The sequence below is a fragment of the Apteryx mantelli genome, chromosome 14 (genome assembly GCF_036417845.1).
Source record: "Apteryx mantelli isolate bAptMan1 chromosome 14, bAptMan1.hap1, whole genome shotgun sequence".
In the NCBI taxonomy this organism is placed as follows: Eukaryota; Metazoa; Chordata; class Aves; order Apterygiformes; family Apterygidae; genus Apteryx; species Apteryx mantelli.
The window spans coordinates 10,054,880-10,073,139 of record NC_089991.1 but is presented as its reverse complement, the minus strand read 5'-3'; the positions used below and the strand labels follow the sequence as shown (position 1 = coordinate 10,073,139).

Below are 18,260 nucleotides of genomic sequence, written 5' to 3'. Positions count from 1 at the left end.
AAAATCCTTATTTTCAGATCTGTTTTTGACATAATTTAAACAGAGTGAACTCAGGTTGAATCATCCCAGTTTTTCTTTCTAAGAGAAGGACATCTCCAATATCCTTCACACATCAAATGCAAATCTAAAATAACACTTTGGGGGTGGAGGGATTACTTAATGGAAAATTCTATTTGTTCTCATATTCAGAAGTATCTGAGATTTGATAATATTAGTAGTTTGCAGTGTACATTTGCAAAGTTAAAGTCTCCCCAAATGCCAGCATTCCCAGCTGCATTAATCTCTAGTAACATTACAGAGCTCTCTATCCATGTCTCTTGTTTTCATTCCTTCCCCCTAATATTCAGCTCTGATTTCTCCTGTCCTGTCCCTTATCTCAGCTCCACCAAGTGTCAAAGACTCCAGACCTTTAGACCAATGCAGGTCTCAACTATAGTGACCCCTGTTTATCCCAATTACAATATCTGTCTCTCAGTGCTTTATTCCAGCCAAGACCATCATCAATTAGTGCATCCTGGCAGAAGAAAATGTATCTTGACAATTTTATTGCTAGATTCTATAAAAGCTGTCACGGTCAAATTAATTTCTGCCAACGTCCGCAAAGATGACACCTAAACCTTATCAGCAAGGAGATATTATTTGCAAACCAAATCTGCAGTTGAAATAGATTGAGTCAGCATGTTCTGTCAAGATCACAGCAATTCTCTTTCCAACTAAATTATTCAAATTCAGGAAATGTTTGCAATAGGAGGTAGTTCAAAGGGAAAGAACAGCAAACATCTGCCAGGGATTCAGAGCAGGAAACAAGATCTAGAAATCATCACGGCAGCTATAGCACGTCCCTCTTGTCCTCAGCCTCGGCCAGCCCCCGCAGTGCTGGCCTTTGCCTTCCGCACGAGGAAGCCCCACAATGCAACTCCCAAAGGGAGCCGGCTGCTGCGCCGACAAGCTCAGCAGAGCTTTTTCTATCAGCCCATTTGTCTGTCAGGACAGAGCCTTTCAGAGCCTCCAGATTAGAGCAAAAGACAAAAGCCGAGCTAGATGCATATACAGCGAAGCATATACAGAGCTTCACTGACACGGACCGAAAAGAAGGTGGCCCCTTTGAAGCCAGACGGCAGTGAAACCCAGTCACCTCTTCTTCATAAATATAAGCAGAAATTGTCCACACTTCCTATCTGCAAACCAGGCGTGCGGTTGTTGCTAGCCCGTGCTCAGGCCCGGTGCTGGTGCTCAGCACGGACCTGCCGGCGTGCAGAGCTAGCCGCGGCACGAGGCACGCCAGCGGGGCCCCGGGGCGGCGCAGAGGGAGCACTTTGGAGTGCTGAACGTGGACTTACCGTGCATGGGTGAAGCACTGTGAGTGTGAGAGCTTGAGTCTGAAACCAAAAGGAGGGGGCAATGCGGTTGCTCCCTGATCATCCAGCTCCCTCTGGCCTACTCCAACACACGTTTGTGTGTGTATGTGCAAGAGAGAGAGAGAGAAATGGAAAAGTCCCATTTCTTTTCTCCATTTCTTTCTTTTCCTACAACTGTGAATTAAAGACATTTGTGACAAGCACAGAGTGCCTCCATTCTCTAAGACACAAAAGTGTTTTTTTCTGGGACCTTCATCATTAAGGAGATTTGTGAATTTTCATCTGGATTTGCAGTTTGCAACTAGTTGCATTCACCTGTGATTATTTGCAGTTAACTGTATGAGTGGAGCTGCTTGTGCCTTCCTGTAGGGGAAAGCTCTGAAGACTTCTTTCAGCTCCACGTCTCATTTATTGATTGTTTTAATGTGAGGGCTGGGCATCAGGAGAGGTCCTGTAGCATGTGGCGGAGCAGGGAAAATCCCAAGGAAATAGCCTAAACAAGGGCTCCCTATAGTAGAGAGGCTCTTGCAGGAAAGGACAAACCAGCAAACGGTTATCAAGAAAGAGCCCTAAAGAGAGGAAAGAGAAAGGGCCATTCACCAGTCCCCAGGATAAAGCAGATGGGATATGCAGCAGAATTTGTGCTAATTGAGGGAAACAAGGCTGAAACCCTCAAGTACCAACTTGCAGCAGTTGCTTGGAAGGACTGAGAGTACCGCAGGGCTGTAAGGACAGCTTGAAGGGGGGGGTCATTGCGCAAATGGTGTGGTGCTTGTAAAAAGGCAGTGTCACGCAGCATCAGGCTTTCCACATCGTGACTCACTCAGTTCTTGAAGGAACAAACACCCCCAGCTGCAGGATTTCTGGCGTTGTCTACAGGAGCTGACTGCAAAGGGGACACCTCCAAAGCGCACCATGCGCGAGAGCCTCCCACCGCGGTGGGCTGTAAGAGAAACAGGAGGATAATGTGCACAGCGGAGAGGCTGCAAAAGGACAGGCTGCAGAGGATTGGGAAACACCATCGTGAGTACAAGGTCACCTAAGGCATCTGCCAGAGTCAACAGTCCTCAGAATACACAAAGAGAGACAAAGCCCCGGCAGAGAACAGTTTAGCTCGAGACCTGACTGTGTTTGGGAAAACTTGTTGAAAGGCTGAGAGAAGCAGGAGACTAGTTAGAGGCCTGGGGATTGAAGCCGCCAATTCTGCAAAGCCTCAGAAAATACTACAAATCACATGAGGGGTCTCTGAATCTTGGCAAAAGAGACACCCCTTATAAAGTATCATTTACAGCAAACTTAAGACTTCCCAGGGTGCTGGTACCTTTGCAGTTTTGTGGAGGACTGTTTTGACCTCATTACAGTGTTTGAGAGTAACACATAGGATAACCAAGAGAAAACGTAAAGGAAATGGTAATGAATTCCCAACACTTCTTGAGCCTTTGCCTCCTGCACCCCAGGAACCTCGTTGGAACATGCTGGAAACAGCGTGTGGCCTCCCTTGCGTGGGTACCTGCTGCAGCTCTGCTGCGTACCACCCGCTCGGTATAGACAGCTTCGGGAGGCCCTTGAAGATATCTGCAAAAGGAGGTCGAAAGAAAGACAGGAATGACTGTGGAGACTGCAGAAAGCATGCGGGAGTTAGCGTTGCTGCCTCTATGAGGTTTGCTGGCTACACCACAGGCAGTTCTGCTCAACCACTGTCATGAGCCATCTTGGCAGACAGAGTATTGTAATCTGATTAATAATCTCTTATTTGTGGCTGATTATTTCTGCTGGCAGCAGGGAGAAATTCAGAAGGTGCCCAAATACTGACAGAAGAGCCTACTAAGGGCACCTTCCTCATCAGCTCGTTACTTTAGCAGCACAGTTAATGTAGATTTTACTGGTGATTATTTCAAAAGTTAAATACTTGAAATTCGCCACAAATTATAATAGCTTTCTCAAGTGCACTGATTTTCATTTCCAAGAATTTATTTTAAGCCTCAAATTATGCACTGCTTTTATAAAAATCGGGTACATGTCACTGCACATGATTTCAGCTGAAATCAGTGAGCAGATGTCATCAGTGAACATTTTCACTGTCTGATACTCATCCTTCTCAGACTGTGTAAATAACAGTCAGAAATTTACCTGCTATATAAGCTCAAAAGCAGACATGTGTTTTGCATCCCCAGCAAAAGTTAAATAGTATGAAACCAGTGACTTTCACCCTCCATGACCGTTTGTGGTAATAGAGGTTTTGGTTCACGTAGAAATAGGCGATGACAATTTCTAACCCATAATGTTTGCTCACATTAAATATCAGCACGCAAAATATTAACTACTATTTGTGTCAGAGTCTGCGGATAATAGTCATAAACTGATAAATATGATGTATGTGGAAATAGTTTGAGAGTTTACATTCTGTTCTCAATAGTTGCCCTCGAAGAAAACAGGTCTTGAAAGCTTAATTGAAAAGCTATAAAACTCTGGAGGCAACCAAATGAAACAGCATTAGGTGAAATCTTGCCAAAATCTGAAGTAATATCACTCAATCCTTATCTGCAGCAGAGAATATTTACAGACCAGGTCACAGCTAAAATGGACTCAAATACTATGTGCGTTCACTCAAGGTCTTCTGGAAATGTCCTGTAATGAAGTTTATACAAATAAGTATATTTGCTTTAAGTAACAGCTATAAAAGAAAGTACAGGAAGTACATGCACATTGCCAACAGACTTCTGTTACCTGGCACCATATATTCCTCTTTTGCAGATCCCCACTATTTTCAGGTGGGCTGCACTGATAGGTCCCAACTACCTAGGGGAGCATTTAGCTGAAAGACCTGACTTCATCTTAAAATAGCTTCCAAATATAAATCAGTTAAATCTACCTGTAAATCAGTTACATCTCAAAACAACAGTACTTTTCCATAAATAGTTTAAACCATTCAACAGTCACTCCCCAACTGAATCTGTGGAGCTTCTCTCTCATTCACCCATCCTTCCCCAGCACCAGGATCCTCATGCTTTCCCCTGCCATCCCACCACTGCTCAGAGAAGAGCTCACCCCTCTCGGGCACTGGCTGCATCTCTCTAGAGCCCCTCAGCTGGGATTTCAAACTCCTCTTCCTCCCTTGCCAGCTCTGCTGTCACCCTCCAGCCCCCGTGGAAAGTCATCGTTCCCCATGGCTCTGCCCAGGTAGTCCACTGCAGCCTGTTGGGAAGCACTGGCAGGACTGCTCGTAGGGGGGTTGAATGCAAAGCTGCATTTGCACTTTGCAATTCTCTTCCCTTCAGGAGCCTGCCCGGGAGATGGGCTCCGGCTGTGCCCACAGCCAGGGGGGCCAAAGGGCTGCACAGGCTCCACTTCAGGCAGGCAGGTCGGGCCAATACAGAAAGATGATCCAAAAGCACACAACGCTGGTTCACAGGCCACTGAGGGCAGTTGCTGGGCTTTCTACTCCTAGGGCTCTGCTGGCTCCATGCATCCAGTCCAGTCTGCCAACACCAGCAGGGCCAGCCAAGGGCAGGGACGTGCATGTGCATGAAGGTGGCCAGCACTGTCCCAGAGGTGCCTGCAGCATCTATGCCCTCACAGGGCTAGAAATGCTGCTGGTCCTATGTGCAACAGATCAAATTCTCTCCTCAGGGTCCTGTAGAGACCTTCCCAGCTGAGGCACTACTCCAGATTCAGTGCATTGTGGCTCATGACACCATCCCACACGACCTCTCTGAAATGTTTGCTTCCCACAACCCCTCAAAGCAAAGCAGTTTGGATTTCCCAGTGCTCAGATGAGCTGGCTGGAAGAGGACACTTACTGCAACAGTTAAACTGGCACCAGAATACATTTGGTGCTTTAAAACAGATTTTCTTCTGTGGGCTTCCCAACATATATCAATTAAATCTCAAAACAACCCTCTGAGGTAGGTAAGTATCTTTTAATGTCCATTTTACAGGCAAAGAGAAAAGGGCAGATGGGAGGTGAAGTGATTTACCCAAGACCCCGCAAGGAGTCAGAGAAAACCCAACCCCCCAGTACCTTATCATAAAACCCTGGACCACACTCTTCCTCTTCAGGCCTGACATCTTCACCGCGTATTTACAGCAGCTGATACACCCAACAGGCCTCTGCGTTTATTGTCTAATGGATGCTTGGTGTAAAGATGGAGCAGGGACTGGCAGGTCCCCCAGGGAGGTTTAGTGAAGAACAGTGACAGAGTTCTGCTGAGTTAACTTTATTGTAGAAGCACACTAAGGACACAGCGACGTGGCAAAGAGCCTGAGCAGAGTCGAGCCCAGACGAGCACATGTGAACCAGACCTGGGGAAACACCGGCTGGGTCCCCTGAGCCCTCCTCCCTCCACCTGAGCAAGGATGGGGCTGTCCTCCACATAGGGGGGATGAGGTCGGCTTTGGCAACACTGAGGACTTCTCCATTCCCTTGAGGCTTAACATCAATTCTTCTGTTACTTGCCCTAGAGAGAGGGAAAAAGGGAGGAAGATGAAGAGCTTATCCCTATAGTCCTGAAGTCCTACAGTTCCCTGCTGCGTCCCAGTGCTCTGCAAAGCACCGGTGCTGTGGCACCCCGGCCTCGGGCTGCCGCCAGAGGGAAGATCACGTGGCAGAGTCCTTTGCCCCCAGCCCTGCTGCCTGCCTGGGCGAGGTTTGACAGCATTTCACAAGGGTTTGGTTGTCTCAAAGGACAGGCTGGCCAAAAGGGAATAAATCACAGCATTTCTCTCTTTACCTTTGGTCACAGCTGATCCCTGATATTTGCTGGCAGTCTGAACTCCATTACTGCTGGAAAGAGAGAGCAAAAAATAAGTCCATCGCCAAGCGTGACCACTGCCGTGTTACACTGGCAGAGCATTTGTGTTTATGCGACAACCCCCATGTCCCATCAGTGCCTGCTCAACCTCCGCACGAAACAGAGGCTGCAGAGTGCGGCACCAGGGCAGGTGGACTGGGAAGCTGCCAGCCCAGGAAAACAGCACTAATTTCAGCCTGAAGCTAGGTGCTTTTCACACCTAATACCTATCTGGGAAAGGTGCTGCTATTTTTATTTTCCTTCTTCTGCCTTCTTAGACAGTGATAAACTGACAAAACAACCGGCTTTGTAAGAAAACTGGGACATGCCCATTGAAAACATGGGAGTTGTCTGTTTGTTCTTTAACAGATTAGAAAGAAGGAGAAATTGGATATACACCCATACTTTTTTTTTGCCTGACCTGTTGACTAAAATGGACAGAATGATGAATATCACATGGGGGACTTGTGAAAAAGCCTTCAAACAAGAAAAGGAACCGTAAGAGATGTAGCATTAAAAGTGAAAGGTACTGAAAAGACCCACAATTAATTTATCCCAATCCCTATGACATTTACAGCATTGGAGGACCTAGCAGCAAGCAAGGTTGTCAAAAAAAAACAACAAACCAAAACAAAAACAACAAAATACCTAGACTCAGAGCTACATTCACTCGGAGTACAGCAGAGCAGGATACAGCATGCATCAGGCAGGATCAAAGGAATTTGGTTTTGTCACAGTCCTCACCGGGGAGGCAGTGAGCCCGGAGGCTGGCCAGCCTGAGGCACAGGGCAAGGCTCTCCGTGAGAAGGTTTTCCACTACAGCAACGTACGCTGTCCAGATACACCCTTTAATGTCAAATCCCTCACAACCCTCCCTTCTCCCATTCCTCCCTTTGGGAATCCCTTCCTCATGAGAACCTGGCCACCGACCAGGAGAGCTTCCAGAAACACCTGTAAATTCAGTGGGAACTTTGCTGCCAGGAGTGGATGCAGGCACTGACCTGCATAAGGGAAGAGATGAGGCATGCTGGCCATATATATCGTCATGCACCTCCAAGGCTAATTTCAAAATATGATCCAAAAATATGATCATCTTCAAGTTTGAAGAAGATTCTTTGGGCCTTTGCATTTTTGTTCTGCACATCACTGCTGTCTAAAATCATTTCAGATGCCAAAGGCACTGCTGGAGCTGGTCTCCTCCACGTTTTAATAGCAAATATCTAGCATCTGGCTCTTCAGTAGAAGGAAGGAAGGAAGGATTCATTACACTGCAGGTTACCATCAGTTTCAGTGCTTGAAAATAACATTGCTCAGTACATGAGTGGAATTTTTCTCATTTATAGGTTTCCAATTCAGAAATAAGAGAAGCCTTTGATGGACTCCACATTTCCTTTGCCAAGGAAATGGACTTCCATAAATGTCCAGTCTGATTCTTCAGGTGATATAATATACATAAAGTAAGAAAGAATAAGTCATTGTGTGCTTTTTTTTTTTTTCTTTTTTGTGTGCGTAACAAGAGCTTATCGCTTTCCCTTTGAATTGATTCCCACTCCCCTCGGAATACTTTTAACTTGGCTATGAAATATGAAGCTTGTTTGATTTTCAGTAAATGGCATATTTCTCTAGATGCATAGGTTTGAGAGCTGTAACAGCTTGGTAAAGAAACAAACCAGAAAGCAATCCCAACCTGGCCACAGTTTTGAGGGAATCCTCTCTATTTTTCAGCTGCACATGGTGTACCTGCTCTCAGCTGTCCCGGACAGCCTGAGCAGTGTCACAGGCAGGTTAGCAACAGTGTCTTCTCTCCCTGTGCTCCCAGCATGCATGAGCCCATAGCGGCTTCATCTTAACTTAAAGAAGCACTAAAGGCCGAGACAAGAAGGCAGGAGACCTCCAGTGTGATCATGGGCAAAATCATTTTTCTCTGCACTATGGTTTCTTCTCCTTTAAACAGAGAGTTAAGAGTGCTCTGATGCTTTACAGAAGAGAGGAAGAGGAACCAGAATGTGTAATTTTTAAATATTTTAGTGACTTGCTGTCATCCTAGCACTAAACAGAGGAGGGAAAAACAGCTATGGCATGATGTCTATTTTGCAGTAAAGCTCTTTATGCCAAGGAGTATGGACAATACTTTTGGCCTGCAAAAACACCGTAGGCCAATAACTCAGAACACATTCAGAAACCAAATTCATATTCAGAAACCAAAGCTCCCAGCCAAAACTTCACAGAACTTCTTGTTTTGGCTGTTTCAACTTTTTGATTCTCTCCAGGTTTGGAGTGGGGACAAATCTCAGCATTTCCCTGGGGATGACTATTCAGTTTCTCAAGAGTTCCAGTTCATGCCAATAGCAAGGTCACATCCTTCCTGGGTGCTACTTGGCATCTGTCCCCTCCCCCAAACACATCCAAGAGACACAAATTGGGAGAGTCTGGCTATACAACTAAGCACTGGAGACTGCAGAGCTGCCACTGGTGGAGATGCAAAGGGCAACTGGGAAATGCTCAACTGCCCCGCTATGCAGGATCACACAAGACATCAAAGCTCAAGACCCTTCCCAAAAGGATGTATGATGAGCAACTTAGTGAATAATTATCATTTCCCAGCCTTCTCATTGGATATTATTTGGGAAATGAGGCCTTTACGGTTTATGCAGTTCTGGTCTTCCTGGCCTCACTCACTCTCTAAAATCCCAGGAGGAAAGCCAGATGTTTTCCCAGATGTGTCACTCTTCTACTGGACAGCCTAGGTAAAATACAGAGGCTATGCCTAGGTTATATATTAAATCCAAGTCTGAACCTGTATTTAAGCCCACCTCGCCTCCCATCCAGACCGCAAACACCCCGCTTCTGAGCCCCTCACGCTCCTCGGCACGTGCTTGGAGCAGGAAAGGGGATGCCATGGCCGGGAGACACTTTTGGCATCCGCTTTCTCCAGCTCCCAGCAATCCCCCTCCGTGGGAATAAAGAGGAGGGGCTCAAGGGCTCCAATATCCCTCCTCCTCAGCGGTGCTCCCTGCCTCCCCAGACTACGGCCAGGCTGGGAGGCAGACGGCCGAGTATTTTACCTTGGCCTCATGCCCCGTACCAGTCTCTGGGCAGAGCAGGCTCGCCGTGATGGAGGGGACCTCAGCGGTGCGGCTGAGCCCTGCCGGCCGCAGGACTCCCCAGCGTGGCGTGAACACAGTATTAATTACCCTGTTGGCTTGGTTAACCTGCTAGTTAACCGGCCTGCCAGATCAAGAGTTGACTCCCAGCTACTGCCGAAGGAGCACGGCCAGTAGTAGCCAGCAGATACGTCTTCACTGCTTACTCTCCCCCTCTCTGTTTCCATGCTGTTTCGTGAAGGGACCACCTTTCCACTTCAAGTCCACGCAGGGCTGCTGGTCAGCCCCCACAAGCCCACACAGTGCCGACGGGGTTTTCTCAATGGAAAGGGAAAGCCCAAGCGTTCCTGGCCCAGGAATGACATGCTCCTTACCACTTCTGGGGCAGGCTTTCGGCATTCACCTCGGTAGTTTACTGTGATGTAGTTTGAAGCTCTCCTGCAAAGGGAGGACAAGACGTTGCCTGTTATTCACTTGCAATGCCGCAGCTCTCTGCCATCAGCAGGACTGTCCTCTGTGGACTCCTTAGTACTCTGATGCTGCTTTCAATAGGATGGCATTTACTACTCCCAAAATAATCTTATGAAAGAGCAGAAGGGGGATAGGGGACTCTGGAAACTTGTGTGTCTTAATTAGCTGTCATCAGATTAATCTCAGGCATTTTGAACTATGTTTGCTTAACAGCAAGGCACCAAGGACACACTTGATAGTGAGTCATGATATATCAAAACAAACACTGCACTGCAAAAGACACTCGGGAATGGTGGATGGCCCTGTATTACTGAAATCTCTCCGCCTACTCACATGGCAGCTGAACACAAGTCACATTCATTTTTGTATGTTTTCCCATCAGTGCCACAGACGGGTTGAGAGGATTTGCTGCAGAAAATCCTTCCACCCTTTACCCCGTGCAGAATGCGATCGCAGTCCAGCTGAAGAGAAAAAGAAATCACATTTGGTGCCGGTTCTCTTGCGAGACCCCTTTTTTTTAAACACAACTTAGCAGCACTTAAAATCCAAACGTCACCTCGAGATCCCTCTGCCCTGCAGCACGTCCATCACGCCTGCAGCAGAGCTGGGGTTGTAAAGGGAGATAAAGCCCCTTGCTGGGCCGAGCATCCAGGCCCTCGGCGCAGAGCCCTCCCAGCCGAGGCACCGCAGGGCAGTGGCGGGCACAGACCTAGGTCCGCTTGCCCAATCCGCCTTGACACCTTTGGTCAGGGGAGGTTTATTTCTCTCTCTCTGGGTCCATGAGAAGACAAAAGCTTCTGCTATCTGCCACTAGTCCTTCTTTGTCAGGGCCCTGACGTCTGTTTTAGCTACAAGGTAGCAGGCACCCATCGGCAAAAATTAAAGGAAAATCTCTACAGCCAACTCCAGCCACCCGAGGGCGGTGCAACACGCAGCACAACTTCTAATGGTCGCCAAATTAAGAGATGCAAACAATATATTAAGAGCTATGACTAATTAAGTGTGCCCTCTTACTTCCTCTCAAGTGTAAGAACAGGAGTATACATGCACAGCCTTCTATAAATGACACATGGCACAACAAGGGAGGAAAAAGTCACAGCAGAAAGTGGCCTTCACCTTGCCTCTCCAGGGATCCCAAAGGGCCTCCCACACTTAGGTCTTCACCCCACAGACCTGCCAGCGCAAATGTCAAGCAGCAGAGGTTGGAGATAGCACAGCCCACGCACACACACTCGCCCCTTTCTCAGCCTTGCTGCCCTCCTTGGCTGCCGGCATGCAAAAAAGCGTCGAGACGAAGGAGTGACTGATGGGTTTCCATTCCCTTCTCTATGGGCCATAAAACGTGTTGTGACAACTACAAGTGGTGCAACCGGAGGAGAGTGGTGGTGAGGATGTTTCATCTCCTGTCCCACCCGCAGACCCCCCGTTTTGCACAGAGCAACGTTTTATCGCCACTCGCCGGGTCAGGACAGTGCCGCCACGCAGAGGAGGACGGGTTCATGCCTGGCGGCATGGGGCGAGCACGGTGACGCCAGGCTTCTGCGATAGTGCCTGCCGCTCCAACGTCACTTGCTAATTTCATTAATGTGCCGTTTCCTCCCTCATCTGTATAATTAATGATGACGTTAAGGCAAACAGTGCTGACCTTCGCAATTCCCCTCAGACTCCTTCCCACGCACCAGACGATGCAGCCTGCGTCGGCGTTGGAGCCCAGGGCAGCGGAGACCTCCCCAGCAGCGGGACGCTCCTCCGGTGACCACCGTGGGGCTTCCCATGCTGAAACCCACCGGCAGCCCGGGAGCGGAGAGGGTCAGGCTCACGTGCTGAATCACCCCACGTTAGCCAGGCTAATCGGCATCCGCTCCTCCCCTGATACCGCCAGGAAATACCACTAAGCACTCAAGCAGCCTGTCGTTATTACAGCCTAATGCTTCCTCTGGAATGCATTAAAATTGCTGCACTTGAACCACCTCCTCAGGTTTTTTTTACTCCAGTATCCCATTTCAAGAGTGGTCAATGACAGACACCTCTCAGAGGGTTAATGTGATTTGCAGTAAAGCTCCCCCCAAACCCCATGGAAAGGTTTCCTATCCCTTCTAAAATGTTTTTTAAATTACTGAATGAAAAAGCTGGAGGAACTATAAATGGCTTTTTTTTTTTTTTTTAAATCATCTTAGCTTTTGGCAACACTCTGTTGGCAGCAAGTTCCACAGCTCAGTCACTCATTTTATGGTAAATTATTTTCTCTTATCAGTTTTGCATTTTCCACTGTTTGACCTCATTGAAACTTTTGCATTTTCTTTTTGTAGAGATAAGAAGAGCAGACGCGCCAATCCGCCCCCCCATTACTCCATATACAGCCATGACCGCTTGCTCAGTGTTTCCCTCTTAGTACCCTGCCCCAGCCTTTCCCGAGGCCCTCGGTCACCCCATCGCCCTGCTCTGGACCATGGCCCTTGACTCTGCACCTCCTCAACATCTGTGGCGGACACCCCTTGCCTCCCTTTGGATATTTTTGGGGCAGGCATCCAGCCCAAGGCCAGCACCTCCCATAGCCAATGCACAAGGAGCCAGCTCCAGCAGTGAAACCGGCTGAGGGGGCTCCCAAACTGGCACATCCAGTCCCCCTCCACCTTGGTGCCGGGGTGGGGGACACAAGGAACAGTGACAGGCTACAGGTGCCATCTCTCATTCGGACCCTTCCAAGGACACAGAGCCCGGGAAACAGTTTTAGGGTCCCAGCCGCCGCAGGAATATCTGCTGGGGAGGGAGCCGGGAGGACGGCTCAGCCCCAGCGCCATCCCGCGGGACGATAGCAGCGGAGCGCCCCCGGGAAAACTCTCCGGTGCGGCTCCCGCGGCAGCTCGCCTGCCGCGCGGGAGAGTTTACCGGCTGGTAGGTGTCCGTGTCTCGGCTCTGTCCTTTGCGCTCCGGTCCGGGGTTGCAGCTCCCACCTCGCTGAGCCAGGTCTCCTTGCGGGCTGGCGGGGAGAGAGAGGGAGAGGGAGCTCAACGCAGGTCCCCACGGGCACGGGAGGAGAGCGCAAACCCCCCACGGCCGTGGGCCCCCTGCGGGCCCCTACCGCACCCAACAGCGGAGACGGGACAGAAGACGGGCAAGAAGCCCAGTGGAGCCCAAGATGCCCGTCCTCCAGCTCACTCCACCTGCCGGGCATCGCTGTGGGGGCGAAGGGGCTGCGCCAGCCACTGTCGAGCAAGTGGTGGCAGAGCTCCTCAGCAAAGGCTGTGCCAGCCCTCCTCCAGGCTCCAAAAAAGCAGCAAAAGGAGCCCCACACGGGTTGGAGAGCTCTAAAACACAGGACGCCCTGAGCAGGGCCCAGAGGCATGCGGTGCTCCAAGCGCTGCATCTGTGCACGTGGGCATGGGGAGGATGTGCGGGGGACAAGCCAGAAGGCAGAGTTTGTTGGGCAAAGGCATCACAAGAGGGATTTTGAACACAAAAATCATCTGGTGTTTTGTGCAGAGGTAAGGCGAGGACATTTTTGAATTGGAGGAGGGTTGCACAAGAAACATTCCCGTCTCTTAGCATCTCTTCTCATGGGGAAGAGCCTTGGTGGAGCCCAGCCAGGGCTACGGATGACACCGACGTGCGGGGACACTCCTCCCAGGACCCATGCATGCACAACACTGCACTGAGCTCCTTGCACTGCCCCACTCCTCTGCACAGGCCCAGGGGGTGCATAGGGCTGTGCAGCCCTGTGTCTGTGGGAGAAACCACTACAGGCGCCAGCATCACTGAAATCACACCTTTGCCAAGAATGACAACCCAGCTCCATCTGCCCTTCCCAGTAAATGGCAGCAACATGGTCCCTAAAGCCAGCTCAGCCAAAGGGGAGAAATGCTATATTAAACACCCAACATGCTGCAGTCTTCAATTCTCCATCCCAGATACTGGCACTTCTGTGCTACTGAGCTATTCCTGCTATGATTAACTCCTGACTATTTCTAGAGAAAACAGGCCACATGTGGAAGGTTGCAGAAGCCGGAGCAAGGGCCGGTGCAATAGGCCAGGGGCCAAGCTGCCACGCCAGCTGCTGCCGTACTCACCCTCTACTTGCCGAGGGGGGACGCTGCTTGCTCACTCCCTGCTGCAACCCTGAGCTGCTGCAACTCTTCTGCAAAAGGGGCAGGAGCACATTAACCAAGCATAGAAGAAACTCTTGTACTACCAGAGAATAAGCAAAGCTAAAGCAGTTCCCGTTCTTCCCCAATCCCGCTCCCAGATCCAAGGAAGCAAGGTGCTGTTCCTGAAGAAGCACATTCGATGCTTGTTCCATACAGGTTTTAATACCCACTGAAGATTACCATTCGAGGGCAGGCAGGACTGCAGGACATCCGAATCTGCCCTTTATCTTGGGTAGATCACTGAGCATCACATCACTGAGAAAGCAAGTGGAGTTATTCTGCCAGGTCTGAACATGCCCGCTTTGTACATTCACACATGAGCACAGCCCACGAATGAATGTGGCTTTATAACATGACCTGCTTCTCCCTCATCATTAGCTGCACCAGCGTCATACCAGGCTGACCACAGATGGTCCCTGGCCATCAGTATCACACAGACACTCTTGCTGGCCCATTCTCTGAGCTCAGGTGAGGCACCCACCACCAAGGCAAGCAAACTTGGTCCCACCTCAGTTTTCCTCTCTGAAGTGAGCTCCTGGTTGCGCTGGACAGTTCCCCCAGACTGGCCTCCTCTTTGGGCTTCCTTTTTGCTGGAAGGAGAGGAGAAAAACAGAGCGCTATGGCTACGTGAGTGGTGCCCGATTACAAGGCTGCCCTGGAGCCCAGCACCATGCATCACCCTCCCCTTCCACGGTCCATGCTCCTGGTGGCTCTGCTGCTAATCCCCACCCCTAAACCTTCTCCCTTCTCCTCACCATTCCCACTGTATGCTACATCCTGGATCCAGGTGGCTGCTTTCATATCAGGGCTGCTTCTGCAGATGCACTATGGGAGTAGAGAGCGCATCTGGAAGGCAAAGTACACGCGTGGGAAACTCCTCAGGAACTGCCGCAGCGGAGACAGTCCCCTCAGGAAGGGGGCTGCTAGCTATCAACCCTGCTTCTCCTCTACTCCACGCTGCTTCTCACCTGCCCCTGGGCCTCTTGCACCAAAGGGGAAATGGGAAGAGGGGCAGTGACCAGAGCCCTGCTGCAGGAGCATCCCTTGGAGGGCCACCGGGATTCAGGACTCTCTCCCAGGCATCACCTAACTGCAGCTCCACAGGCAGAAACTGCGTTTTTGCAGCAGGGGATTCCCCTCTTTGCTGTTGTTGCTCAGAGAAAACTGTACTCACAACTTCTCGGCGCACATGAGACATTTGTTGATGTGCTGCTTGCCCGAAGAATCCCGAACGGGGTCATTCTCCCTTGTGCAGGACAGCCTTCCACCGGCCTCGAACTGGGAGCGATACTCACTGCAGTCAACCTGCAGAAGGGAGGGCAGCGTTTAGGGCAACCTGTCTTCCTTGCCTTAGTGGTCCGATTCCTAGGAACTTGGGGTTTCCTGCCAGGAAAGTATCAAACCGTCACAAGTGCATCACACAGGAGAGCCTGGGTGTGAGCGAGAGAAGAGGGTGTGCAGCACCAGCCACTTAGTATCTAAACAGAGGAGTGAGTCAGAAAAATTATGGGTCCCTCTGCCGGCACTGCACGTGTTGGGAGTTTTCTAGTATGGTCCGACTAATTGTTATGCTCCATGCTGGGCTATCCAAAGCATGCTAGCGATGTGGCTGATAAGGTAATGGGTCCCTCCCACTTCTCCCAACATCCTTAATACACAAGTTACAGCCTTCTCCCAGATCATAGCTCAGATAATAGTTTAATTTACAAAGCAAGTAATACCCCCAAAATCAATCACAGTTTGGCATGCATGGATCAAGAAGCAACAGATAAAACATAAAAGCACAGTGCAAACATACTTAAAAGTCCACAAGCAGTGGAAGGTTCTTGGGAGCGCAGATGACTAATTTGTTTCCTGCTCAAAATCACCGTACAGAAACCATGTTAATTTTCCCCATTCTGTAATGTGGATGTAAACATTCAATCCTTCTAATTTCAACTATTTCAGATACTGCAATATCTGATTGCAGTAGCAGATATTGAAGATAAATTACTGGATCTCAGTTACCCTTTACTTTTTATAAATAGGTTTAACATTTGCTATTTTGTGCCTACTTTCTGCATTAGAAGGTTTTGGCTAGGTTGCATTAAGGGCCTCAGGAGATTAGTAGCCTCATCTTTTGCTCGCCTTAAAAGTCTTCAACATCTCATCCTCTCTGGCCAGGGGAGGATTTCCTTGCCAGCTTGTTCCTGCACCTCACCCCTGGATACCTCAGCCTCAGGGTCCTCAGCTTTGCTGCTGAACAGACACTGCTGGCCACTGAGCAAGGTATTCAGAGTCCAAAAGCCCATGTCTCCCTACTCCCAGACTAGTCACTGAGAGGACAGGGTGAGACCTGAGGGACACACAGGACAAGACGAGACCCTGGGGAGATCCTCACCCTGCTCTGACCGGCAGCCCCATTGCATCGCTCCCATCAGAAACACGTCAAACTCCACTTCGGAGCGGCTGCCCGAGAAACTCGCTGCTTCTTCTCATCGCTTGTTTGTGCTCACTTGTCCTTACGCAGTTAAAGCGGTGTCTTCTCTCCCTGGCAAGCTCCAGGAAAGCTCTGCTGGCCCCTGCCAGCCTCCTCCTCTCGGACCGGCCTGGCTAAGTGCTCCGAGCCTCCAAATGCAAAACAGATTTGGCTTTCCCTGATCATCCTAACAGCCTTTCTCAAACCTTCTCCCTTTGACTTAGTATTTCTGGAGCTTTGTTAACTTCCTGACCTCTATTGCAAAAACCTCCCTGAGCATATCCGAGGCTTGTATTTGCCTTTTTTCATGGGCCTCTCACCACTGACCCCCTAATAAATGTGAGGCTTTCTTATCTTTTATCACTTCTAATTGACAAGCAGGGATTCTTGTTAATCACTGACTGTGTGATCTTGCACTCTCTGTTATTACATTTTATCTTGTTTCTACTACTCCAGGCCTCAGCACTATCCAATTAGTCCTGTGTGATCTGCTGATCCTCCTCTGCCAATACTGCCGCCCAGCTTTGACATCAGCAAACTTCACTCATTCTTCTGTTTGGTTTTTTCTTTTTGTGCCAAGGGCATTAGGAATAGCACCAAAATGAGACTGGCCTCAAGACTGAGGCTTAAGGGGACTCCACCAGTCCCCCTGCATGAGAGAAATCAAAAGGTTGGAAAGTGACTTTTTTCCTTACAGAATTGCTTTTGCCAGTGAAGCAGAGTCCTAGGGCACACCAGGCACAGCCTGGACTGGCGATGCACAGCAGACACGGCTGCACGGTGCAAGCAAGGTGCCACAGGCCCCTGGGGACAGTGCACAGCTGCAGTCTCCTCCCAGGACATAAAGGTCTTTTGAGCTTCCCAGAGCTCAAATATGGAGCTTTTCTCCCAGATTTTTCTTTTTAACCTAAACAGTATCCCCAGCAAGGCTGGCTTCTCCATCCTTGTGCCAGATTTCAGGACAGTTCAACATATTTAGTTTCTTTCTCTGATGGGATTTGTCCCTGTCTGTCGCTGGAGCCATGGGTCAGCGGGACAGATGTAGCATTCCGCAAAACCTATCCAAATTCCTGCCTCCCAGCTGGTCACGTCGGGAGCTCACAGAACCGGCGCAGGGCTCCTTGCTCGCTAACCCTGGAGGGAGCTATGGACCAGCCCTGCCGCTTGGAGGTGAATTTGATTGCCGAAAATGAAAGACACGCAATTTGTTCTCTTGGGAGCTTCAGGAGCACGAACAAGAAACAAGCAATGAAAGGAAAGTGGATCTCAAAATGAAATCAGTACAGACAAAGCAACGGAGTAGAATAATGTTGCCCCTTCTCTATCTTGGGTGAAAATCCAATAAAGTTGTATATCGACCTGCCTAATACTTTAATCTCACCTTATCTTTTCCTTGTCTGTTTTTAGATGACTTCTGCTCATTCTCCTTTTTGCTGGAAGAGAAGCAAGATGAAAAAGTGAATAAAATATTGCTCCCAGGGAGCAAGAGGTTTGCTCTGCCAACAGCTATGCAAGGGGTAAGCAGTTCTGCCCTGTCTGGTGTCAGCAGCCAGATTGTCCAACAACAGCTTTGTCAATCTAACAGAAATGGTATTTTTCTCTACTCACAACTTCTCTGCACACATGATGCACTTATTGCTGTGTTGCTTCCCAGAGGAATCCCGGACAGGGTCATTTTCTCTTGTGCAGGAAAGTTTCCCGTTCTTGAACAGATCCCGAAATTCTCGGCAGTCATCCTGTGGAAGGGCCAAATACAATATTTGAAACAGATATGTTTGACAGAGATATAAATCACACTAATCCAGAGGATTATCCATCCACTGAATTACACATCGAACACAATTTTGTTTCCTTGAGGCATAAATAAGTGCCAAACCAGAACTTGTTTGCTTGATGTGTTGTCTTTTAAACTATAGTATACAACATATAGCAAA

At 49.2% G+C, this 18,260-nt stretch overlaps 1 protein-coding gene across 1 annotated transcript; it reads right to left on the bottom strand.

Moving 5' to 3' along the window:
• Nucleotides 1–5,443: 5,443 nt before the first annotated feature.
• LOC106485281 (ovomucoid-like) lies at nucleotides 5,444–12,087 on the bottom strand. The gene is made up of 5 exons (XM_067305077.1): nucleotides 12,054–12,087; nucleotides 11,369–11,499; nucleotides 10,057–10,184; nucleotides 9,627–9,690; nucleotides 5,444–5,815 (listed from the first exon to the last, which is right to left on the bottom strand). The coding sequence occupies exons 1-5, from the start codon at nucleotides 12,085–12,087 to the stop codon at nucleotides 5,807–5,809; spliced, it is 366 nt and encodes a 121-aa protein (XP_067161178.1). The 3' UTR covers nucleotides 5,444–5,806.
• Nucleotides 12,088–18,260: the final 6,173 nt, after the last annotated feature.

Excerpts from the sequence above, each read along its gene's own strand:
- LOC106485281 (XM_067305077.1), bottom strand. The coding sequence starts at position 12,087 with ATGGCTGTATATGGAGTAATGGGGGGGCGGATTG. Across the intron at positions 11,500-12,053 it reads AGTAATGGGGGGGCGGATTG|CATGGGAAGCCCCACGGTGG; the intron begins GCGCGTCTGCTC and ends GGTGGGTTTCAG. Across the intron at positions 10,185-11,368 it reads GTCTGAGGGGAATTGCGAAG|CTGGACTGCGATCGCATTCT; the intron begins GTCAGCACTGTT and ends TTTTCTCTTCAG.